A 26,468-nucleotide genomic window follows, 5' to 3' on the forward strand; every position below is an offset into this window, starting at 1 on the left:
TTTAAGGCGGAGGCAAAATTGAAATTCCTGAATATCTACTAAGGGATATTCAATAAGGCTCAGCTTCTTAAGAAGCCACCCCTCTCCTAGACAGAAAAACCAAGTTTCACAAAAAGAATACCCTACTGAGTGCCAGGCTTTCAGAGACATAGATTTCAAACTGCCTGGTTTCACCTGAGCTGCAAGTGAATCTTTGTTCCTTCATTTCAACTTCTCCATCACCAATCTTCAGACTATTCCTCCAGGTATTTCTTGGCCTAAGCCCTTCAAGTTTAAAAATGCAGGCTTTGGTTTCTCCTGGCCTTGGACCTAGGCCTAACTTCCTGTTGAATTCTTTTTATCTCCTTCCCTATCTCTGATTCTACAGTAACAACCTTTTTTTGGCTTCACGCAGCCTTTGGAACAGTCCTTCTTGCATATTGCCCCAAATATTGCTTCTCCTATTGGCACAATTAGATAGTAACCCAAAGCCTTAGTGACTAGGCATTTGACCACAATTCTGGATGTAAGGAACCAGGCAGAGGTTTGTTAGAGACACTTGTAGAGCTGCAGTGAAGGGGGAAGGAACTCATAGGGAAGGCCCTGGGAAAATAAAAAGTAAAAGAACATAGCACAGTACTAAAACAATAATAAGAAGGGGAAAAATGGTCTTTAAGGTGAATTCTCAAGAGTTTTACATCCAGGGCTGTACACTGAGCAACTATACATCCTCGATGAGGCTCTGTTCAAGAGCACTCACTATACAGCTTTCCAAAGAAAACCTCTGACTGCCTCCTTCTTTATACTTTGGACAATTTGGGGTTCTAAGAAAAGATGACAGACAGTTGGAGACAGTTTTGTCCAGATTATATGCACCCAGCAAAGGAGGGAAAGCCATAATGATACCCAAATAATGGCCAACCATCCCATGAGACAAGAGAACTATTTTTTTTTTTTTTTTGGCTGCACCGCACAGCTTGCAGGATCTCAGGTCCCTGACCAGGGATTGAACCTGGTCTGCAGCAGTGAAAGCCCAGAACCCTAACCACTAGGCCACCATGGAACTCCCCAAGAGAACTTTTTGGTAAAAGCGAAAATGTTCATTTCCCTCTCCACCAGCAAGATCAGAGGACTACAGGGCCAGTCACTCAGTAACTGACCAATCTACAGACCACCGGAGAGACACAGCACAACGCCAAAGTACTTGCAGGTTTTACATCAATACACAAAAAAAGCTCTGTCCATTCCATAGTCACTCTTCTCAATTCATGGAAGTTTGGGGTTTCATACAATTACAGAAGGAGTATCTATGAAGACAACACTAAATTTCTAGGCAACTGGGTCACCATTATCTACAACCTGCCTGTCACAGCGCTGACATGCATGGTTCCTTTGACCACTGGTTTTCACATAGCACACACGTGGCATAACAGTGAGTCTGAAACAGTCTAGAGTGCTCTTCTATGGAGTGCATGGAGGGGTATTGTAATCTTCAGAAAAACAGAGTTCTAATTTCTTTATTAGGTACCCTAGCCAAGAAAAAAAATAACAACCAACAATCTTTTATTGAATGCCCACTCTACTAGTTGCCTGTTTATAACGATAAACAATACAGATGTGATCTCTATACTCAGAGAGTGTACAATCTAACAGGATCCATCAAAGAACCCTGTTCCCCTGACTCTTCTAGGCTGATTCCTCAACCTGCAGGTCTCATCTCAAATGTTACCTCTTCAGAGAAGCCTTCCCTACCTATCCTTTCTAAAGTCACGCTCTTCTTTCTGGTCATTTGCCACCACATCACCCTTTATAGTACCTATTACAATCTATAATTATCTTGTGGATTTGTTTAGTTATTTAAATCTTTCTTCCTACTAGCTTCACACAACAGAAGTCTTGTGTTTCCCACTATATCCCCTGTGCCTTGCTCAATTAAGTATTTGCCAAATGTTGAATTAAAGATCTAGGGACTTCCCTGGCAGTCCAGTGGTTAAGACTCTGCACTTCCAATGCAAGGGGCGTGGGTTCAATCCCTGGTCAGGGAACTAGAATCCCACAGGCTACACAGTGTGGCCGGGAAAAAAAAAAATCTAAAAAAAAATAATAATAAAGGTTTCATTAGTCTACACAGAAGATCTGAATGCCAGTTGGTCATGAGAGGAAAAGTAGGAGGGAGGTGAATCTGGGACTTTTTCAAATAATAAAATTAAAGGTTCTAAATCTCTCCCCATTGGATTGGTCATGGTAGACCTTAGCTGTATGGTCACAGGCATAAGCATCTTTGGTGAGTAAATATGTTATTGAGTGTATGCAACCCACAAAGAAAGTGGCACCAGGGACTTCCCTGGTGGCACAGTGGTTAAGAATCCACCTGCCAATGCAGGGGACACAGGGTCGATCCCTGGTCTGGGAAGATCCCACATGCCGTGGAGCAACTAAGCCCGTGCACCACAACTACTGAGCCTGCGCTCTAGGTCCTGCGAGCCACAACTACTGAGCCTGCACGTCACAACTACTGAGCCCATGTGCTGCAACTACTGAAGCCGCGTGCTGCGCAACAAGAGAAGCCACCGCAATGAGAAGCCCTTGCACCACAACAAAGAGTAGCCCCTGCTTGCCACAACTAGAGAAAGCCCACACGCAGCAATGAAGACCCAACACAGCCACACACACACACAAAAAAAACAGAAAGTGGCACCACTGTGAACACCCCCAACACAGACAGTACTAAGATCCAAGAGTTGAACCTGTTGGCAAAAAAACACCCCAAAATGGTTGTTATGGGTTGAAATTCGTATGTTGAACTCCAAACCTCAATACCTCAGAATGTGACCTTACTTGTAGATAGAGCCTTTTCAGAGGTAATCATATTAAAAAGAGGTCATTACAAGGGCTTAATTTCCAAAATATACAAACTGCTCATACAACTCAACAACAAAAAAACCCAATTGAAAAATTGGCAGAGGACCTAAATAGACACTTCTCCAAAGAAGATATACAGATGGCCAATAGGCACATGAAAAGATGCTCAACATTCCTAATTATTATAGAAATGCACATCAAAACTACAGTGAGGTACCACCTCACACCAGTCAGAATGGTTATCATTAAAAAGTCTACAAATAACGACAAAAAAAGTCTACAAATAACAAGTGCTGGAGAGGGTATGGAGAAAAGGGAAACCCTCCTACATTGTTGGTGGGAATGTAATTTGGTGCAGCCACTGTGGAAAACAGTACGGAGATTCTTCAGAAAACCAAAAACAGAGTTACCATATGATCCAACAATCCCACTCCTGGGCCTATATCCAGACAAAACTATAATTCAAAAAGATACATGCACCCCTCTGTTCATAGCAGCACTGTTCACAATAGTCAAGACATGGTAACAACCTAAATGTTCATTGACAGATGAATGGATAAAGAAGATGTGGTACATATATACAAGGAAATACTACTTGGCCATAAAAAAGAACAAAACAATGCCATTTGCAGCAACATGGATGCAACTAGAGATTATCATACTAAGTGAAGTAAGTCAGAAAGACAAACACCATATGATATCACTTACACATGGAATCTAAAATATGACACAAATGAACCTATCTATGAAAAAGAAACAGAATCACAGACATAGAGAACAGACTGGCGGCTGCCAAGAGGGACGGGGTTGGGGAAGGGATGGAGTGGGAGGTTGGGGTTAGCAAATGTTAAGCTTTTATACATAGAATGGATAAACAACAAGGTCCTACTGTATAGCACAGGGAACTATATACAATATCTTATGATAAACCATAATGGAAAAGAATATAAAAAAGAATGTATATATATGTATAACTGAATCACTTTGCTGTACAGCAGAAATTAACACAAAATTGTAAATCAACTATACTTCAATTTAAAAAAATAGATGTGGTGTATATACACGATGGAATACTACTCAGCCATAAAAAAGAATGAAATAACGCCATTTGTAGCAATGTGGATGAACCTAGAGATTATCATACTAAGTGAAGTCAGAAAGAGAAAGACCATATTATATAACTTATATGTGAAATCTAAAATATGAGACAAATGAAATTATGAAACAGAAACAGACTCACAGACATGGAAACAAACTAACGGTTACCAAAGAGGAAGGGGGGGTGGGGGAGGGATAAATTAGGAGTTTAGGATTAGCAGATGCAGAATACTGTATATAAAATAGATAAACAACAAGGTCCTACTGCATAGCATAGTGAACTATACTTAATATCCTATAATAAACCATAATGAAAGAGAATATGAAAAAGAATATGCATATATAACTGAATCACTTTGCTATACACCAGAAACTAACACAACATTGTAAATCAACTATACAACTATGTAATTAAAAATTTAAAAACAAACAGGTCATTAGGCTGGGCCCTAATCCAGTATGACTGGTGTTCTTATAAGGAGAAGAAATCTGGAAACAGAGACAGATATACAAGGAGGGAGGAGACACAGGGGGAAGACGGCCATCTATTACAAGGCAAGGAGAGCAACCTGGAGTGGATCCTTCCCTCATAGCCCTCAAAAGGAAACAATATTTACAACACCTTGATTTTGAACCTCCAGCCCCCAGAACTGTGAGACAATAATTTCCTGTTGTTTAAGCCATTCAGTCTGTGGTACTTTGCTACAACAGCCCTAGCAAAATAATACAGTTTTACATAACCCTCTAAATTTTTTATTTTAAGTTACCTTGGCTCTTCAGTCAAGACTAAATGTTACGATTTTTTTTTCATTAAAAAATCCACACAGCATTAGAAATTCATGGGGATATAGACAGTGCTGAGACAATAAATCACATAGAAAACACAGCTGGACTCCTATGTCATATCATAGTAAAAACTAAATTCTAGACAGATTAAAGATCTAAATGTAAAAAACAAGTCTTAAATTTTTATAATTAATATAATTATAATTAATACAGGAAAATATCGTCATGACCTGGAGGACAGGCTTAAGCAAAACACTAAAGTCAAATCATAAAGGAAATGATTAATAAATTTGACTTCACTAAAAGAACACACCTCTGTTTGGTAAAAGAGTCCATAAACAAAATGAAAATATAATACCATCAAGAATGTGTAAAAAAAAAAAAACTCTTACACACCAATAATAGGTGAAGGATATAAACAGAACTTTCTATAGTGCCTAAACTGTGTTACAAACTGTAGTAGCTTAAATTAGTGAATAACCACTTCAGGACTCTAATACCGATCAGAACTCTGATATCTTAGCTGCTGCTGTTGGGGAGAAAATCATCTGCAGGCTCTGGAAGTTTCTGCTAAAAACGCTGTTATATTTATGTATCAGAAGGATTCTCAAAAAACCTCCATGTTAAGCATTTATATCTCCTTCTTCTTAGGCAACAAGCATGGCCCATATCTCGCCTTTCCTCTTGAAAGTAAGGCCCACTGTATTCTTTCTACTTTTGATATAGTTCGGAGGATAAGTGTTTAACATGTCCTACACCCCCACTGTCAACGCTATCATAGTATGACTTTCTAACTTAAAAAGTGAATTATACTCTCTCCAGATATGTCAACCTGAGTTTCACAAAAATGAGTCTCACGGAAATTTAGGAGCTAGAAGAGAATTTAGAGGGCATTTTGTCCAAATGAGCAAATGAACTGGGATAAGGGTATCCCCAGGATATATGCAGCAGTGTTGGTTCTAGGTGCTATAGAATAAACCTGACTCAACTCCTAGGAGGGTCAATTTTACACAAATATTTTTGAGTAGAGATTTGACTACTAAACAAAATATTTTTACATGCCAATATGTGCTGGGGACACTTCAGATTCTTCCACTCTCTCAAATTAGAGAATAAACATTGGACAAGATGCAGAAATCTCATCTACATGAGGAGGACATGATAATTACGATGGCTACCATTTATTGAGCACTCACTGTATGCTAGACATTGTGGTTAGAGCTTTACAAACATTAACTCATTTAGTCCTCATAACAGCATCAGATAATAGTAATAGTGTAATTGTTTCCATTATACAGAGGAGGAAACTACGATTTTAAAAAGTGGAAAAACTTTCCCATACTCACTCAGCTAGTAAATAGCAGAGATGGTGTCTGGTCCCAGGGCTGTCTGGGCTCCAAAGTCTGTGACCTTAATTGCTGCCTCAGAAATTTGAAATTGAGGCACAGGAACCTTCATCAGTCTTGAACCAGAGGAGCCTTAATTAAGTCACATATCTTTCTGTCCCTCAAGTTTTCTCAGCTATAAAATTACAACAGTACCCATCCCTTCCTTCCTCATAATGAGGATCCAGAAGCTTATGGGATACATATGCTCACAGCATCCTAATTTAGAGCTGAAAAGAACGTTGATCACACAAACACTTGAACATGAATGTGTATGGCAGTCTTATTCATAAAAGCCAAAAAGTGGAAACAACCCAAATGTCCATCAATTAATGAATCAATAAACAAAATGTGTTATATCCATACAATGGAATATTCTTCAACCATAAAAATGAAGTATTGATATATGCTACAATGTGGATGAACCCTGAAAACATTATGCTAAGGGAAAGAAGTCAGTCACAAAAAGTCACATATGTATGATTCTATTTACATGAAATGTCCAGAACAGACAAATCCATAGAGACAAAAAGTAGATTAGTGGTTGCCGGGGGTCAGGGTGTCAGATAGGGTGTTAGGTGGAATGAGGAGTGACTGCTAATGGGTACAGGCTTCCTTTTTTGGGGGGTGTGAAATGTTCTATTGTATACTTAGATAGTGGTGATGTACACTTTTAAAAAGTAAATGTTATGGTATATGAATTCTATCTCAATAAAGCAGTTATTTAAAAACAAAAACATGGCAGCAAAGAAATACATTTAAAAATACTTTGGACAAATAAATCAACTATACTTCAATAAAAAATACTTTGGACAAAAGCATCACAGAAATATACTACATTTTAGATATTATACATTTCATGCTTATAAAAACACATTATATACATTGTTAGAAAAGCATGGCCTTCTACTACTTTTGCTGGTTGTTAACTTGTCCTAGGAGAATCTTAATTCACTTCAAAGTACCCAATTCCTCTAGTTCCTGAATACCCAGTTAATAAAATGATAATAAAATGCAATCTAAACTGGCGGCTGATGGAAACCCAAGGGGCTTGGCCTGCTTAAAAAGAGAAAGGGAAAAAAAGCCGCAAAACTCACCAAGGGCCTACATTCAAGGCCAGAGAGGATAACAAGAATCTAGATCTAGTGGAAATGTTATCCTCCTATATTCCTTTGGGAACAGCTTATCAGTATTTTCTACAGAGAAATTAGGCAGAGGAACCTCAACTATAAAGATACTCCCTTAGTAAAATAACCATCAACACGGAAACATATTAACTTCATATTCTGCTTAACATAAACACATTACCTCATTTTCATTTCAACAGTACTTGCATGAGGTACAAATTTTTACCTCCATTCTATTTATTTATTTTTAAATTTTATTTATTTTATTTATTTATTTTTGGCTGCATTGGGTCTTTGTTGCTGTGCAGGCTCTAGAGCACAGGCTCGATAGCTGTGGCACATGGGCTTAGTTGCTCCACGGCATGTGGGATCTTCCCGGACCAGCGCTCAAACCTGTGTCCCCTGCATTGGCAGGCGGATTCTTAACCACTGCGCCACCAGGGAAGTCCCCAACCTCCATTTTTTTTTTTTTTTTTTTTTTTTTTTTGTGGTACGCGGGCCTCTCACTGTTGTGGCCTCTCCCGTTGCGGAGCACAGGCTCCGGACGCGCAGGCTCAGTGGCCATGGCTCACGGGCCCAGCCGCTCTGCGGCACGTGGGACCCTCCCGGAACGGGGCACGAACCCGTGTCCCCTGCATTGGCAGGCGGATCCTCAACCACTGCGCCACCAGGGAAGCCCCCCAACCTCCATTTTAAGGATAAAGAAAGGGGGCTTCCCTGGTGGGGAAGGGGGCTCACCCTGCCTCCACAACAAGAGAAGCCACCGCAATAAGAAGCCCTTGCACTGCAACGAAGAGTAGCCCCCACTCGCCACAACTAGAGGAAGCCTGTGCGCAGCAATGAAGACCCAACGCAGCCAAAAATAAATTTAAAAAAATAATTAAAAAAAATAAGTATAAGGAAAGGGGGACTTCCCTGGTGGTCCAGTGGCTAAGACTCCACGCTCCCAGTGCAGGGGGCCCGGGTTTGATCCCTGGTCAGGGAACTAGATCCCACATGCCACAACTAAGAATTCGCATGCCACAACTAAGAATTCGCATGCCACAACTAAAGATCCCGTGTGCCACAACTAAAGATCCCACATGCTGCAACTAAGACCTGGTGCAGCCAAATAATTTTTTTTAATAAAAAATAAAAATAAGGAAAGGGAAGCACAAACAAGATCACCCAGTTAATGAGAAGCAGAGTCAAGATTCAACATTCCAAGCTCAGTGCTCTCGCTATGTCATATTAATATTTGCTTTCTCTGGCTACCTATCTTTCACCAGATCAGAAAGCAGAGTTGAGTCAGCTTCTGCTCACGTTATTTTGTAACATGGACTTAGCTCCCAAGAAATAATTTCCTCTTAAATTGTTCTGGTTTGTTGTATTCCTTTCGTAAGTTACCATTAAGAAACACTAGTTCAGAATAATTATGAATTTTTTTTGAACAAATAAATCAATCTGGCCAGGCCTATTTGGTTAATCTTTCATGAATAATGAATAAAGCCTCAAAAACATATAAAATCTTGGAGTTCCCTGGTGGCGCAGTGGTTAAGAATCCGCTTCCCAATGCAGGGGACATAGGTTCGAGCCCTGGTCTGGGAAGATCCCACATGCCGCGGAGCAACTAAGCCCGTGAGCCACAACTACTGAGGCTGCACTCTAGAGCCTGCGAGCCACACTACTGAAGCCCGTGCTCCACAAGAGAAGCCACCGCATTGAGAAGCCCGCGCACCGCAACCAAGAGTAGCCCCCACTCGCCAAGTAGCCCCCGCTTGCTGCAACTAGAGAAAAGTCCGCGTGCAGCAATGAAGACCCAACGCAGCCAAAAATAAATAAATTTATTTTAAACCCCCCCAAAAAACCTATAAAATCTTACAAGGATACAGATTCCCTTCCCGGTTGCTAAAAAAGATTTTAGAACTGAGTCAGAAAGGCTACTGAGCTGGCCCTATAATGTCTTCTTGAAGAACTTGTCCAGCTCTTCCCTTCCAGCCAGTCAAATGGTGATTTGATTCCCTAGATGAGAAACCTGCAGGCAAGATCTTTAGCTCCACCTACCACCTGAATTCTCACCTTCACGTTCTGATAGCTCCTGCAACTAGCTATTTTCCAAGTTATTAGGCATCTCTCTCCTTCTGTCTCTCCCCTGCCCCCCACAATCTCCCTCAAGATACCCTGTTCCACTCACTCCTTCCATACCTCTCCTTCTTCCTCTCCGTTTCTCTAGTGGTAGCATTTACTTTACACTTTCCTGTGAGGCATGAAGGTTTTGACCAGTCTCAGGGTTTGCATGGGAAGCAACTATGACAAAAACTAGTAAAATAACTTCACATGCTGCTCTAGCTAAGCCTTTCCCAGAGACTTAAGCATCAAACACTAACTATGCAGACAAGGGCAGTACTCTCCTGTGAAGGTTTGTGCTTAGGGATTTTATCAGAGTAGTTCTTTTTCCTCTGGTAACTGAACTCGTTTTATTTTCAACTTGTAAGAAGGTTTGAGGTATGATAGTAAATCCAGCTCTTAATTTTCAAAAGTAGGTGGCTTTAGAGACCAGGGCATAAACAACATTCCTGCATTTGTTAAAAAGTATGTTCTGTATTTAAATTAGATTTCCACCTACTCAGCCCTCAAACTCCTTCTTTGCAATGATTCTACAACCTTGACTTCGGTTAATTAATACATCCATGACACCACCCTATAAAGGTACAAATAAAGAACCTTTACTTAATGTGGAAATAAAGAGAACAAATTTTATATACAGATACACATACCTCCCTTCATATTTAAAGAATAAGAAGGAGTGTACATTCACAAATGTAGTACCAATGAAAATCATTTGCTCTAGAAAATTTCCCTAAGCTTTTCAATTTAAAGGCGGCACCATTTAACATTTGAACTAAATGCATTAACATAATTTTACCAGTGACAGACTTTCGCTAGGTAAAAGAATCACAGACTTGTAGAGATATAAGGAACATCGAATCACTAAGCAAACTCTTACATTTTAAAATGAGAAAACTCCCAAGTTAAGTGACTGCCAAAGTCCCACAGCTGACTAATGACAGGCAAGGGTCTTTGCTCCTGACACCTAGTTACCACAGCTGAAATTCTTATAGGTGAAAAATACTTCATTTGTTGATATCAATACCAAAGGCAACAAAAATCAGAACTACTCTTACCTTATATATGGTTGACATTACACAGAAACTCTGTTTCAACTTTTAGTATTTTATACCATAAATTCTTAACTTGTGACTCACCCTGCTGAGTTGATCCAATAACCTTTGGTTCTGTTCTGATAATTCCTGGACAGCCCGTGTTTTTTCTCGATCTGCTTCCCGTAGATGAACCTGCTGCCTCTCCAACTCATCCTGAAGCTGTTTCACATCACTCTCCAGCTCGGATACACGCCCTTCCCACTCCCCTTCTCGGTTCTCAAATCGTCTTCTTAGTTCGTGTTTCTCTTGCTCTAAGTGCTGGGTGAAAAATGAAGAGGATTTTAAAACCATTAAAATTTCCAGGGACTTCCCTGGTGGTCCAGTGGCTAAGACTCCGCGTTCCCAATGCAGGGGGCCCAGGTTCAGTCCCTGGTCAGGCAACAACACCCCACATGCCGCAACTAAGATCCCACATACGGCACCGAAGACCTGGTGCAGCCAAATAAATAAATAAATATTAAAAAAAAAAATCCAGATCCTTTCATTTTTCTCTTTTCACACTCTTCTAACTTTTCTTTCTCCTAGTCAGTCAGCACAACAAAACACTCTGCCACGTAGGAGAAGTTGCCCATTACACAGCTGCAAAAATATTCCCTTCTTCCAGAGCAGGGAAGGCTGATTTCACAAACAGAATGCCATTCCTACTGATAATACTTAATGTTTACTCTTATCCTTAGGAATGGGGGTTCTAGACTTAGGAACTCACTTGAAATTTAGTAAATCATCCGTTAATTGGTAAAATATACATTTAAACAACTTAAAATGAGTCCTTAAGAAAATTTCTTTTGCTGTCATCTATTATGCCTGGCATAATAGCAGGCACTTAGAATCACAGAATTTTCAGAGCTAGAAAGAACTCCAGAGATGCTTCAGATTAACCACCTTTTCTTACAAATGAAGCAGCAGAAGATAAGAGATTCAATAACAAGCTCAAGGGAGAGCTGGGATTTGTGTCTTAGTCACTTGACTTTGTTTAATGCTCTAAATCACAACTCAATATTTCCTGCTATATATAGCATTGTATTTCAAAATCATTAAGGCAAGTTCAGATTCAGGCCCACTTTATTAAATCATGACTTATTAGCCTTGCATATTTATTTCTGATCTTTTCATTCATTCTTGAGTGCCTGTTATAGGCTAGCCACTGACATAATGGTCCTTACCTTTATGGAGTTTCCATTCTAGTGGGAGAGGTTGATAAAAGTATTAAATTGTACAGCGTGACAAATGGTATGCAGGAAAAGTACAGATGGTTTGAAGTAGCAGCTCGACAGAAAAGAACTCTTTTGGATTGAAGGAAATAAGAACATCTTTTTATTTCTGTGAGATAAATACAAATTTGTCTTTTCAGAGGAAAGTATGTTCTCCTACTTAAAAAACCTAGTATGTACAAAAAAGCCAAGCTATACCTCAGGGAATACATGAAATGTAAAGCAATGGTCCTCAACTTTTGTTGCTGTCAGAAAATCTCTGGTATAATTGTTCAAAATATATCCACCTAAATACTAATTCCAAAGATGTGATTCAGTTAAGAATGAGATGAGGCCTAGGCAGGCATCTATCTATCTATCTAACTATCTAGGTTCTATTGGAAATTCTGATGCACTGAAGGTTGATATCAAGCACTGAGATTGTCTCAAAAAGCTAAGATGAGCATTTGAATCGTCACCTTCAGAGTACTCAAACATCTTTTCACCTTGGGAACCTACACTCTTATTCTACCCAAGTTCTCATCTTTCGAATGTTTTTTGGAATGCCTCTTTTGGAAAGCTTTAAGGGCCAGTGCACAGTTATATAAGAATATCAGTCCCATTACTTCACATCTGAGATGTGCCTAAAAAGAGATTATCTCATTTCATCTTGCCATTTTATTCCCCTAATTTTCTCTGAGTGACTTGTAAATGTTTCGGAAAGTCTAATTTACCCCCAAAAGATGCAAATTTACCATGACAGAGCAGTCAGAAAAATTAAAATTCTCAGAACATCAGCAAAGGCAGTTTTCACTGAAATAAGTGTATATAGCCTCCAAAGTTGACCACTTCAAGGGAATAATTAATTTTGATATAGCCACTCTGGTATATTTGTTGAAAAAGTCACATTATAGTTATACTTTATACAGCCTCAGTTTTGAGCACAGGGGAAAAGGAATGACAAGAGAGGGACTTGTACTCCTCAGCATGAAAATTTTCTGCTCTACGCTTCCCTCACTTTGCTAAACTTCCAAAAATGAGAATGTTTTAGTCACTATACAAATTTCAGAAAGATGAAATGCAGAAGTAAATGGTAATTACCAGCCTAAAGCTGTGATACTTGGTTTTACTGAGTTTTTCCAAAATGGAAAAGATTGAGCAGAAGGAAACAGCAAGAACTCAGTAATCACAGTGGTACTGAGAGGCCAGATAAATTAGGTTTGTGTTCTAAAAGAACAGAGAGACTTAAAAATATTCAGCAAACAGCTGTTAGTGAACAGCCCAAGCAAGCAACTAAAACAATCTAATCCACTTGCAGGGGGTGGGGCAGGGTTGAGGACAGGTGGTGCTGATCAGTCTATTTTGTCCTTACATTTCTTTGCACAAGTGACAAACTTCCTAATTCAGGTTTCCCAATACTTTAATTAAAAAAATCAAGACTTTCCTATTAATGAACATACAGAATTTAGCCTTTTGTCTACTCTGAGAAAAGAAAGGTTTCTCCTAGAATTATACTTTCAATTAAGGCTAAATTAACCAGTAAACTCTAGGCAGAGTATCAGCAAGTGTGGAGGTCAGGCTCTGCCCATGCTATTCCCTGCTTCTTGGGGTTATATGGTATTTTAAAACGTAATATCTACAGCTGAAACTAATATAATGATGTATGTCAATTATACCTCAATAAAAAAAGAAAAAAGTTAATGTCAAAACTATCAAGGTCATCAAAAACAAGGAAAGTCTAAAAGTGTTACAGGAAAGAGGAGACTAAGAAGATACACAAACTAAATGCAAGGTGGTATCCTGGAACAGAAAAAGACATTTGGCAAAGGCTAAAGAAATCTGAATAAACTAAGGATATTAGCTAACAATAACGTATTAGTATTGGTTCATTAATTATGGCAAGTATACAATGCTAATGTAAGATGTTAATAATAGAGGAACTGGGGGCAGGGCATATGGAAACTCTCTGCTGTACCATCTTTCCAATATTTCTGTAAATCTAAAACCATTCTAAAAAAGTTTATTTAAAACGCTGAAAAAACAAAAGTTAATATCATTAGCCCACCTAAAATTGGTTGTTACAGAAATGGATTTCTGCAAAGAACCAAAAAAGCAGCGCTATTCTCCCAGGTCCAGGATATGGTTCTTAAAAAATACAAAGAAAAATACTATTTTTTAAGTGGACCAAGCACTGAATGCAAATAAGGACCCCTGCGTTTGCTTATCTAAATGTACTACCCAATTATGAATCATTTTCCCCTTACTTGTTTTGCTTCTTAAAAAAGAAAACAGTGCTAGAATCATTAGAATTGGCCTAGGGAAGGGGGAAGAAAATGTAATTGAGGAAAAAGATTACCTCTGCAGTAAGAGATAATTCACTCTCAGCTAGAATGGGAAAAAAAGGGAATCCTGGACTTTAAAAACATATATATATATATATTTTTGCCGTATGCGGGCTTCTCACTGTTGTGGCCTCTCCTGTTGCGGAGCACAGGCTCCGGACGCACAGGCTCAGCGGCCATGGCTCACAGGCCCAGCCGCTCCGCGGCATGTGGGATCTTCCTGGGCCAGGGCACAAACCCGTGTCCCCTGCATCTGCAGGCAGACTCTCAACCACTGCGCCACCAGGGAAGCCCTAAAAACATATTTTTAAAAAACTAAACAACGATTTAATCTCTGAAGAAAAAAGTGTATAAACCCAAGTTACTTAGTTTATATTCTGGGGGAAAACAAAGAAACTACTAAGGACCTGGCTGGATATGTTTTAAAAGCAAAAGGGCTAACTGTAGATGCAGAAGAAATAAAATATCTAAAGGCATTAAAAAGAAAAATTAAGCATATGAGGGGCTTCCCTGGTGGCGCAGTGGTTAAGAATCCACCTGCCAATGCAGGCAACATGGGTTCGATCCCTGGTCCAGGAGGATCCCACATGCCACGGAGCAACGAAGCCCGTGCGCCACAACTACTGAGCCTGTGCTCTAGAGCCCGCGAGCCACAACTAGCTCGTGCTCTGCAACAAGAGAAGCCACTGCAATGAGAAGCCTGCGCACCGCAATGAAGAGTAGCCCCCGCTCACTGCAACTAGAGAAAGCATGAGCGCGGCAACGAAATAAAGGATGCAGCCAAAAATAAACAAATAAATAAATTTATATTAAAAAATTAAGCATGTGAAAATCTAATTCAGGGAATGAATAAAATACAGGATAGTCAATTTAAGGGTGGGAAAAAAATGACCAAAACCTTACAATCTCTCAAATTAAATTGAATCTTCATTCATCTTTAAGAGATGCCTAACTAAAAAACTTCTATGTTAACCTTTAAAGACTTTAAAGAGTGTGCCTTTAATGAGAGAGCAGTGTAAGATCAAGTACTTTACGTTTTAAATGACAAAACACAATCTTGGGTTTGGCGCACAGAACTGGAGAGGTATTCAATAATAGCTAATGAATAAGTAGAAAAGATCTTGAAAATGACTTGGTTCTGAAATTAGAAAGGTGCCAATTTTGAAGTAGTAAGTAAGCAGATGGGACAAAAACAAAACCAGTCTCATTATTTAATAGTCAAACCAACATTCTCTCAGAGTCCTCTCGTGTTTATCTTTCAAACTAACCCGTGAGAAAATGTGTTTGACTCCACTGTCTGATAGTTTGTAGAAAATTACAAATGTTTTTTAAAGTAATGGCTGGTTCTCTACTCCTAAATGTTGAATTTAATTGAAAATCTAGCAGAGTGGTTGTATTAAACTTTAGAAAGAATTTGTTCAAGCAGACATTCTAAAATCTAAGCTGCTTAAAAAATATACTTACAGGTGTAATTTGCAAGGGAAAACTCACTTGCAGGTATCAAATGAAATAGTCCCGTTATAATGAGATTTGTCACTCTCATATTAATACTAAAAGAATTAACAAGAAACTAACGACAATACCTTGATAATTTTAAGTGTACTTTTTAAAAAAAAACAAAAACTTTTAATGATAATTTTCAGATATACCTAGAAGAAACTGTACAACTGAACCCCTTCATCACTCATTAATATTGATTAGTGATCAATATTTCACTTTTTAAAAGTTATTTTTCAAATTGTGGTAAGGCATACATAACATAGAATTTACCATATTAACCATTTTTAAGTGTACTGTTGGCTTAGTAGTGCTAAGTACATTCATACTGTTGTGCAACCAACTTCCAGAAATTAAAAATAAACTTTTAACACTAGAGTTCATATGCTGACCTGAGAGGAGTGAAGATTTTTTTAAAGTTTAATAAGAGGTTTTTTTTTTTTTTGCGGTACATGGGCCTCTCACTGCTGTGGCCTCTCCCCTTGTGGAGCACAGGCTCTGGACGCGCAGGCTCAGCAGCCATGGCTCACGGGCCCAGCCGCTCCGCGGCATGTGGGATCTTCCCGGACCGGGGCACGAACCTGTGTCCCCTGCATCGGCAGGCGGACTCTCAACCACTGCGCCACCAGGGAAGCCCTAATAAGAGTTTTAAACTATTTTATTACTATCTATCAAGTCAACAGCAAAAAGTCAAATGTAATTTATTCTTTTACAATAGAACCTTTCTTGTTACAGAATTTGAATATCTTTTTCCTTTGCTGAAGACATGTATAAAGGTTCCAAATGGAAACCAGGATGTGTATAACTGCACACTCAGGATTACCCTGAAATCTATCACTAATCAAACTGACTGATATGATGTTCCTTTCAAGTTAGCTGTCTCTTTAATCAAGTCGCTCACTGAAGGAATTTCAAATCACAAGCATAAATCTCTGTGGTAGTACTTGTATATAGAGCCTGTAATCAAATCTCTTAAAAAAAAAAGACACCCTTTTATTCCTAGACCTCTACTTCAAGTGAAAATTAAACAATTCAATTCACTGGGCTGCTTTTTGGCAGTCTACCTATAGGTTTCACAAACCACTTTTCAGAGAGGTATCTCAGGAGTTCATCGACTGGCAGACCTAGTTAAGAGGCCAACTGAACTACAGGGTTACAGTGGTTTCCTTTTTTTCTTCCCTGATTTACTTTTGATATGTCGTTGGAATACAGACACACTTCTTATTATAGAAAAGTTTCTGAATCTACATTCTGACTGACCCGCAGCAGTGATATGGACCTCATTCACGGCTGTCCTTTTCTCTTCTAACTAAGAATAAAAAGAACTGGTTGCAACCAAACTGGGTAACAACAGTACATGCACAGGCAGAAAAGGATAAGCTCATCCCCACTGCCATGATGCGCCTCCCCTACCCCCACTTTAAAAAAAAAAATCTAATTTTTATAAATGGTGGCAACCTGTACCACTTTCAAGGCCCTTTTCTAGTTAAGGTCAAGAAAACAAACAGGCATAGCTGCAAAAGACTTTGGTCCAGAGAAGTGGCAGAAATCTTACAGACACTTTAAGGGGTATTTATAACAATGGTTAAAGTTGTATGGTTCTCACAGGTTGCATTTGGCGAACCAACTGCATGTGTGAGACCCAGAACAGAAACAGAAAAGTACTGTTTAAATACATATAAATACTGAGGTCCAAATCAAATCCACAACCAGTGGTCACATGCGGAGCGCAGGCTCACCTGATTTCTGCAATGGAACCATACTTCCTAATCCTTAACTATTTGAAGGCTATATAAAGCTCCTTTAGGGGCACTTGTTTCCCACAACTCTGAGCTGCCGGGAAGTTAAGACAAGGGCATCTGGAGGCCTTAACTCCAAAGCTGAAACGCTTTAGGCTAACACCCTGATTAGCGATTAACTACTTCTCTGAAAACATGGAGCATATTTTAAATGCTTCACGACTTTCTAATTTCTCTGTGTGTGGACATCACCTCAGTGCTGTACAAATAAATGTCATACTGTAAACTCTATTTTAGATGCTGTGTACAGTACGTATACAGAACGGCCCACAGTGTTTGGAGCCGTGCATAGACCCGTTTGCTGTGAGTAGGGTGGGAAAGCCAGGTGGGTTCAATGAATGCCCTCGTCTGATAATCCAAAACCCTCCATGCTACCCCGCTTCCAGGTGGTTTTCTGTGAGGGAGGATGAGCAAGAAAGGTGGGATGGGGTGGGGTGGGTGAGTGGCTCCCGAAGCTACCGAGGGCCGGCAGGCGGGTGCCTGGGCTCCCCCCCACCCCCCGCTTCCCACCCATCCCAGAAGGGACGTCCTCACCTCCAGCTTATCTGTCAGCTCCTTGTGCATCTGCTCGTACTGCCGGCTCATGTCCTGGTTCCTCTCGAGCAGTGCCTTGCCCAGTCGGGCCGCCAAGACCAGATCCTTCTCTTTCTGCCGGATCACCGACAGCAGCTCGGGATCCTGGGCGGGCGGCGGCTGCAGTTCGGCCCCCTCGGCTGGAGGCCCGGGCTCGGCCTGAGGATGCTCTCCGGGGTCGGACGGCCGTTCCCCGGCCGCCAGCAGCGCCAGCTCCTCCTCTAACGCCAGTTCCAGCTCCCCGGGGCCCCCGGGGAAGGAGACAAGGGCGGCGGCGGCGGCTGCGGCTGGATTCCCGACTGCGTCCGCGGCCGCGGCGGGCAGCTCCATGCAGCAGGCGCTGTCCGGCTCTGCGGGTGCTGAAGCGCGGCCAGCCAAGCCCAGGCAAAAGGCGGACATGGCCCGCGCGCGCGGAGCCCGCAGCGGTGCGGCCCGGCCGGCGCGCGCCAGGCTGCAAGGGGGAGGGGCCCCGTCGCACCGCCCCGCGCCTCTCCTCACGCCGCGGCACGCGCCCCCCGGGTCTCCGAGAGCCCTGGGCGCGTCGCGCGCCGCCCCGCCCCTCCCCCGCTCCGGCGGCACGCGCCCCCTTCCCCCGCCCCCGGGCTCAGCTGCTCCGCGAGCGCTGGGGAGGAGGACGGGGTGGCAAAGGGAAGGCTGAGAAAGCGAAGACTGAGGGAGGCGAAGCGGGAGGGGCGGTTGCGAGGAGGAACGCCGCCGCCGGCTTTTCAACCACCCTGTTGCTGCTGCTCCCGCTGCCGCCTCTGGCCGGGCAGCGCCTCACGGGGCGGGCGGCGCTCCGCTGTCGCTGCGACGCTCGCTGCTGCTGCTGCCGGTGGCCGCTCTCTGCAGCCGCGCTCCATGTCCCTCGGCTCGGCGGCAGCCCCAGCAGCAGCGGCGGCGACAGCGGCTGCTGCAGGGGCCGAGGCGGCGGCTCCACATGGCGCGCCGCGCAGCCCAACGAGCTCCTTCCTGACTGCCTCAGCTCCTCCAGTTCACCCGGACGGCCGCACCCCGCCCAGGGCTTCCGGCCGCGCCCCCTCTCCCCGCCCCTTGCCGGCGCCTGACGCGCACGGGCACCTGTTCGCCGCGCCAGCGCGCGATTCGCCGGCTCGTGGGTCTCCTCAGCGGCGCCCAGGTGGCGCCGACGGCCTTAACCCCTGCGCTGCCTCACGCCTGGCGGCGGCTGCGCGCGCCGCCCGTGGAGACAGCTGGCGCAGGCTTAACTGTCCGGGCGGCTCCCCGACGCGACCGCGCCTCCGGCCTCACGTCCACCCGGTGTGGCTCCGCCCCCAGCACGCTCACCTCGGGGTGTGGCCTCGCGCGCACCTCCGAGCCCGGCCTCGCCCCTAGCCTTGTTCTCACCTTAGGGGACGGCCCCACCCCCCGCCTCACTCCCGCTTCAGGGCTGGGGCGTTTCTCTGGGTCCAATGGGTCTCAGTCTTAGGTGATCACCAAGGGGACTGAGGACATTTCTCCAAGACGGGTGGCCAAGCCCGACAGAGACTCGCAGCCACGGCTTGTGGGTCTGAGCCCCCGTGAGAGCTAAGCAGTCAAGAGAGGGAGCCCTAGAGAGCAGTAGGAGGGATGACTTCAGAAACCCAGCATCTCAATGATGATGACTCAGGGATATAAGGGACCAGATGCCTCAGAGATCAGCAGCCCCGAAAGAAAGGGGTTATGTCGAGAAACAACGGAAAAAACTGCTCACAGATGGAAATACGAAGCAAAGACGCTCCATGATAACTTCCGTTTATTAGGCGCTTAGTATGTGCCATGTCTTGTGTTAAGTGCTTTATACGCGTTATCTTAGATAATCCTCTCAAGAATCTTAAAAGTCAGTACTATCACTCTTCTCATTTTACAGAGAAGGAAATTGAGGCCTTGAGAAGTACAGGATCAGATCCAGACAGGCTGACTCCAGGGTTCACATATATATCGTTATTCTTTACTTTCCTCACATGTAAGTGTTCAGGAAGGTAAATAGTAATTTGTGATCAAGATGGCCTGTGTCGATATCCAAGGTGCTATCAGGAAAGCTTACTGCAATGATCAAACCAAGGACTGAAGAACCTACTGGGTGATTCCAGTCAGTTCTTGCTTTGACCTCATTGGTAATGCTCTGTCTTCTATTTTCAGAAACAATCCCATCTGAAGCTAGAATTGGTTACTATTCCCTTTCCTCTTGGACAACAACCCATTTTTGAGTTAGATCGTATTTTGATTCTTTTCATTACAGTAAGATGGAATATTTCAGGACACTGAGCGGCTGAAATGAGTCAAATGGTTTCTCATGGCTTTTTGTCCTTATTAAATTCAGAGCCTAAACAATACTCAGGTATATACATCACCTTCTACCCTCAGGCTGAAGGTCAGAATCCTAAAGGTCCTGAGCCTCAGGGCTGACTTTGTTCTCTTGTTGACTGAAGAGGAGACAGACCATAGAGGGGTTCCCACATCAGTCTTAGAGCTAAATTTTGAAAGTTGACCATGGTACCTTTCCAACAATGCATTGTTCTCACACTTTTTATTATGCCCTCTTGAGCAGAAATTGTGGGCCCATGGTGAGACCCAACTGAAGAATCCCTTTTGTCTTTTTTGATCAGGAAAGGAGAAGTTACTCCTATAAATAGATTAGGGACACACATATCAAGAGCAAACAGAATTCCTAATTCAAAGTCGTTTGTTACAGCTATTTATTTTTCCTGATGCAGACTTGCAGCCTGTCTTTCCCTAAAGGTCTTTTTCTTGCCTTCCTTAAACTCAATGGTCCTACTCTATTAGACTTGCCTGTTACTGTGAGAATGAACTATTACAATGCTAACTCTAATTTCTGAGGATCCTTCTTCACAATGTTCCCCTGCCTAACCGGACTAGGAAGTGATCATTTTCTACTACAGGTTTGGCCCTAAGTACTATCTTCTTGTGAATAGTCAAAGGAGACCAGCCCAAGTTTGGAGAACTATTTAGAATAGTGGTTCTTATACTTTTTGGTCTCAGAACCTCTTTACACTCTTAAAAATCATCAAAGATATCAAAAAACTTTATATAGGCTTAGATATTGATATTTACTGTATTAAAAATTACAACAGAAAAAATTTTAATTTTTATTTTAAATATTTAAAATAAACCTGTTAAATCTTAACATAATGTATTTAATGAAAAATATATATTCCCCTCCAAAAAAAAATGAGCAAGAAGAAAGGCATTGTTTTTCATTTTTCTAAATCTCTAATGTTTGGCTTAACAGTAGAAAATGGACTTTCATATCTGCCTCTCCATTCAATGTGGTGATGTTTTGTTTTGGTTGAAATATATGGAGAGAATCTGGTCTCACAAAGATGCAATTGGGAAAAGGAGGAATATTTTAATAGCCTTTTCTGATTGTTGAAGATATTTTTCTTTGATAATACACCAAAACTCGGCAAGTGATAGCTTCTTAAAGGTTAGTTGCAAGGTGGAATCTAAAACCACATCAAGGAAATCCACTGATCTACCTTTCGCTTTGAATGGATCTTTTACCCATGTGTGATTGATTCTTTAAAAGTATGTATCAGTCATTGGGAAAATATTGGTTCACTGAGTTATGCAGATCTTCCAAATATTGTCACATGTCATTATACTATATATATTTTAAAATACCATTCATTAATATAACCACTGATCTCATCAGAAAGGTCTTTATGTACTGGCAAGCTATCAAGCTCACTGAGGTGTGTATGAGTTTTCCAAAATTCTTATTTCTACTGGAAAGCTCCAGTTTTATCATTGGTAACCATAGTGTCTATTGTTTTCCTTGAAGTGACAGACTTGGTACATTCTTTTTTTTTTTAATCCAAAATGTGTTTATTGGGATGGTTTTCCATTCATTTTGATTCAGGATGCTTTTAGTGCTGCTTCTGTCTAAAGGAGCATCCTTCTGTAAGCCTTACTATTCCTCCTGTAGGCTGGCAGAGGACAGTAAAGCAGCCAACACAAAAAACTACTGTTTGTGCATGGCTAAAGATGGTTGTGATTTTATAGCATCCTGGGTATTTCACATCCATGAAATAGGAATTGGGGCTTTGCACCAGGTGCTTCTTCTTGTGTTTCCTCTTCTCCTCTGGAGAGGGATGAAGGGGATCCTTTGCGAGAGGCACGTTCTCGTGGGGAGGTTGTCACTGCCAGAAAGGGTGGTACATTCATTTTTGAGTAAATATCTGCCGGATACCCAAATCTGAATACCAAAGTCTGTCTATCATTCATTCAAGTAAAAACGGTGTTCCATGAAAAACGTGACTAGTTCAACTCCTAATTCAAATGATGGTACAAGGGCTTTATCTCAAGACAACAACATACTTAGGTATGCAGCAGAAGTGCTTTATCGGTACTTTCCATTTCATCACATGGAATATTAAAAAGATGTGTACTCAAGCATTGGGATTTAATAAAAGTACTGCTTCATCAGGCACATTTTTAAATGAAATTAGCTTTCTTCTTCTTCTTCTTGTGAGCACATAGTAGTGAAGAATAACTCGCTTTGGTACCACTGTCATGAATCATGCTAAGGTATCAGTAGAGTTACTTACCCACTATTCCTTTTGCATTACCAATGCCAATGTCAACACAGTGAAAAACAAAAATAGTATTAGACAATTAGTATTATGTCTACTAACATGAAATTATGAAATAAAATATGAGATTATGAAATTAGTTTTACTCTTATTAATAAAATTAGAATTACTATCATTGCAATTATTATGAAAATAGTGCTTCCTTCCTTGACCCTCTGAAAGGCTCTTTGGGACCTCAGGAGCTGACGAACCACACTTCGAAAATTGCTGATTTAAAGCCATTCGAGACAGGTCAACCCTAAGCTAAGAAGAATGAACAAGTACCTCCCCACATGGAAATTAGTGGCAGGATTCAAAACTCATCAAAGCAAAGATATAAAAACCCTCGGACTTCTAAGAAGCTTATTATTTAGTTTATTCTGCTTCATACTATAATAATAGTGGCTAGAATATATTTAGCATTTAATTCCTTAAATCCTTTATGACATCTCATTTAATCCCCACAATGACCCTATAATGCTGGTATATAACACTAGTATATACTAGGACGTGATACTATGATGCTGTCTAACTCTAAAGTGTTTGCTCTTAGTTACTAAGCCTCACATTTTCATCATTTTTATATTCCTTTATAATATATTTGCTTCAGTGTTGCTTTTGGTACCTGGATATTTTGGTGAACTTAGGTATGACCCATCTTAACGTGCAATGGATGGATTTCCACATAAGTGCTGTCACATCACTAAGAGTAAAGCATGAAATGTTTTATTTTTTAGAAACCCTGATATTTCCAAATATGATAACACTCATCGAATTTCCTCAAACTGTTTATTTTTATTAGCATCCTGATCTGCAAAAACTGGAAAGTGTAAAAGACAAAACATATTACAGAAAATTTGTTTTTGAAAAGTTAAGTGTGGAAGAAACATGAGGAGCTGGCAAAACGTGATAAAGCAGTTCTGCACTTGGTATTTTCATTCAGCAATTTTAAGTGTGTGTGCATTTTTTTAAGTTTTATATTTTACTTATGAACTAGTCATGGGAACATAAAAGTCTCAAAAATTCCTAAAATGTTACCCAAAAGCTTTTTATATTTTTTGGAGATGAATTGACTCAACATTTTGCAAAGTGTGGTGTGTGTACCTCTACTGATTCTCAACTTGATTTTTAAGGGAAAAACATTAACTTCAGTGGCTGATGCTCAGTAGTGTCAGTCTTTAGCAGATACCCTGCCTTGCCTGGTGTAGGCGTGTGCTTTCTCTGCTACCTATCACGGTGCCCCAGCATGCCCTGCTGGGACTCCTTCCCAGCCCCTCCCATCTCTAGGTTCTCACCTTGGCAGCCCCTCCCACCTTTCCCTTCATCCTCTCAGGGTCCCCTCAACCCCACCCCACACTCCCTTTTCCCTTTTACTTTTAGGTTGTTATTAAGATAAAAAGATTTCATGTATGTACAGCACTTAAAATAGTGCCTGGTACATGGTAGGCACAGTGTGGGTGCTTGAAAAATAAATACATAAAATAACTGAGCACAGAGAATTCCCTGGCGTCCAGTGGTTAGGACTCCGAGCTTCCATTGCAGGGGCCCGGGTTTGATACCTGGTTGGGGAACTAAGATCCTACAAGCTGCGAGGACTTAAAAAAAAAAAAAAAAGCACAGGTTTCTCCCTCTGACACCGTGATTTTTCATATCTTTTATGTCTGACTTCTTTTTCTTTATATGCCTGTTTCCTTTTTTTTTTTTTTAATTGAAGTATAGTTGATTCACAATGTTGTGTTAGTTTTCCGGTATACAGCAAAGTGATTCAGTTATATATGTATTCTTTTTCAGGTTCTTTTCCACTATAGGCTATTACAAGGTATTGAATATAGTTCCCCATTTCCTTTTTTTTAAAATAAATTTATTTTATGTACTTATTTTTGGCTGTGTTGGGTCTTCATTGCTGTGTGCGGGTTTTCTCTAGTTGCGGCAAGCGGGGGCTACTCTTCGCTGCAGTGCGCGGGCTTCTCATTGTGCTGGCTTCTCTTGTTGTGGAGCACAGGCTCTAGGCATGCGGGCTCAGTAGTTGTGGCTTGCAGGCTCTAGAGCACAGGCTCAGTAGTTGTGGCGCATGGGCTTAGCTGCTCCGCAGCATGTGGGATCTTCCCAGACCAGGGCTCGAACCCGTGTCCCCTGCATTGGCAGGCATATTCTCAACCACTGTGCCACCAGGGAAGCCCCTCCATTTTCTTTTAAAATAAATTTATCAAGTTAAAAAATAGTCAACTCAATAAAAATAATAAATAATAAAGTGTCATTGGGTAGAGCAAAATCATGGCGGTGGTATGCAAATGACTAAAGTTGGCATATAGTGCAGTTACTGAGAGTGATGACCTGAGGCTCCTGGATTAGATCTGTGTTTAACCAGCTGTGTACATTTGAGAAAGGAATTCAGTGTGTTTGGGCTTTGGTTTCCTCATCCGTATGGTACAGGGTTGGGCTGGATGATCATCTCTGCATCCTCTAAACCAGTGGTTCTCAACTGGGGGTGATTTTGCCCCCTGGGGACATTAGGCAGTATCTGGAGACATTTTTGGTTTTCACAACTGGGGATGGGGGTCGCTATTGGCATCCAGTGGATAGAGGCCAGAGATGCTGCTAAACACTCTGCAATGCATAAGACAGCAGCACCCACCCCCAACAAGAATTATCTGTCCCTAAATGCCAGTAGCACCGAGGTTGAGAAATCCTGATCTAAAACAACAGGCTTCTACAATCTGACCATGGGATTTGTTGCCTGAGAAATATATAAATGGGTTATACACAAGAGAGGCTGTGATGTGAGCCCAAGGGTGCCTTTGGTTGCTCTTAAGAATTCGCATCTGGAAACCAGCTCATAATAGAGCCATACCACTTAGGCAAACAAACAAATAAACAACAACAACAACAAAACCCTTCTGTTTTGGGCTGAATCGCTCCCAACATTGACTAAATTGTTCCCTACATTCACTCTCTTCTAGTGATTTGGCAGTCTCCACTGCTCAAACTCATCAGAAAACAACTGCTTTATGCTCAAGAGTTGGGTATTTTCGGGTCTTCCAATGCCCAAATATAGAAAGATTTGTGATTTAATTTTCTGTGCTCACATTTTCCTACTTCTTTTCAATGATCTTGGCCCTAAACACACTACTGATGTGTTTTGTACATAGATCATTCATCTGAAGCTATTTTTAGACACTTCCTAGTTTGTTTGCTTTTTTTTTGCGGTACGCGGGCGTCTCACTGTTGTGGCCTCTCACGTTGCGGCGCATAGGCTCCGGACGCGCAGGCTCAGCAGCCATGGCTCACGGGCCCAGCCGCTCCGCGGCATGTGGGATCTTCCCGGACCGGGGCACGAACGCGTGTCCCCTGCATCGGCAGGCGGACTCTCAACAACTGCGCCACCAGGGAAGCCCCTAGACACTTCCTAGTTTTATTTCATTTCAAGAATTTGCCAAATATTTGTTATGTCTTATTCTTTCTGCACCACATTCTGATTTAATCTGTTGGCTGGCAAGTTAATTATACCTATTGATACTGCTCATAATAACACGGTTTCTTAAGTGAATTCCCCTCCCCCCCATTTTCTCTTTATTTTTCTTTGTCATTTTCAGAGTAAACTGATTGTAGAAGTAGTATATCATCCAGTTGCCAGGACAACTGAAAACTTTTGCTGGTGGATAGGCAAAATGCCTTTAATCTATTTTTCATAGTTTGTGTTATCACTGCTACTACTACCCTTCTTGCTCTTAGTAAAAAGCCTAGATGGGCTTCTTGGTGCCTTTCTGTGATAAAAGGAAACATCATTATCTGAAGAGTCAAGGTTTAATTGCCTGTTCTGCAGAATGTAGTTTTGTTTGTGTCTGAGGTGTATATGTAGGCAAGTTAAGTGTTCTGGGAAGACAGGTGGAATAATGCACCAGTTAATATTGGTAATTTAATTTATACTTGACAGTCACTGGGAGAAATAAGCTTTTATTGGGGATTAATTTTTTATGGTGAATTTTGAAATTCCCAAGTCATGAAGAAGTCCACTGGATTATATAGTTATCAAGGTAG

The 26,468-nt window shown here is 41.5% G+C and overlaps 2 protein-coding genes across 9 annotated transcripts in view; both read right to left on the reverse strand.

The window, feature by feature from the left end:
* The window catches only part of BICDL1 (BICD family like cargo adaptor 1), a 96,476-nt gene extending 78,181 nt beyond the window's left edge, over positions 1–18,295 (reverse strand). For all 7 annotated transcript variants that reach the window (XR_007471922.1, XM_049698624.1, XM_004281433.4 and 4 more), the window contains exons 1-2: positions 17,803–18,295; positions 10,483–10,698 (exon numbers count right to left, since the gene is read on the reverse strand). Coding sequence is in view for 6 of the 7 variants with exons in the window: in XM_049698624.1 (XP_049554581.1) it covers positions 10,483–10,698; positions 17,803–18,240 (654 nt within the window). In the remaining variant the exon portion in view is untranslated. The remainder of the gene's footprint in view (positions 1–10,482; positions 10,699–17,802) is intronic.
* Positions 18,296–19,139: 844 nt separating this feature from the next.
* LOC117197274 (40S ribosomal protein S27-like) overlaps positions 19,140–26,468 on the reverse strand; it is a 68,106-nt gene continuing 60,777 nt past the window's right edge. Inside the window, exon 6 of one of the 2 annotated variants that reach the window (XM_049698638.1) lies at positions 19,140–24,619. In XM_049698638.1, the coding sequence (XP_049554595.1) occupies positions 21,726–21,884 (159 nt within the window). In that variant the 5' untranslated portion in view covers positions 21,885–24,619 and the 3' untranslated portion in view covers positions 19,140–21,725. The remainder of the gene's footprint in view (positions 24,620–26,468) is intronic. The other variant, XR_007471924.1, reaches the window with a different exon arrangement.

The sequence above is a fragment of the Orcinus orca genome, chromosome 15 (genome assembly GCF_937001465.1).
Source record: "Orcinus orca chromosome 15, mOrcOrc1.1, whole genome shotgun sequence".
Lineage (NCBI taxonomy): Eukaryota > Metazoa > Chordata > Mammalia > Artiodactyla > Delphinidae > Orcinus > Orcinus orca.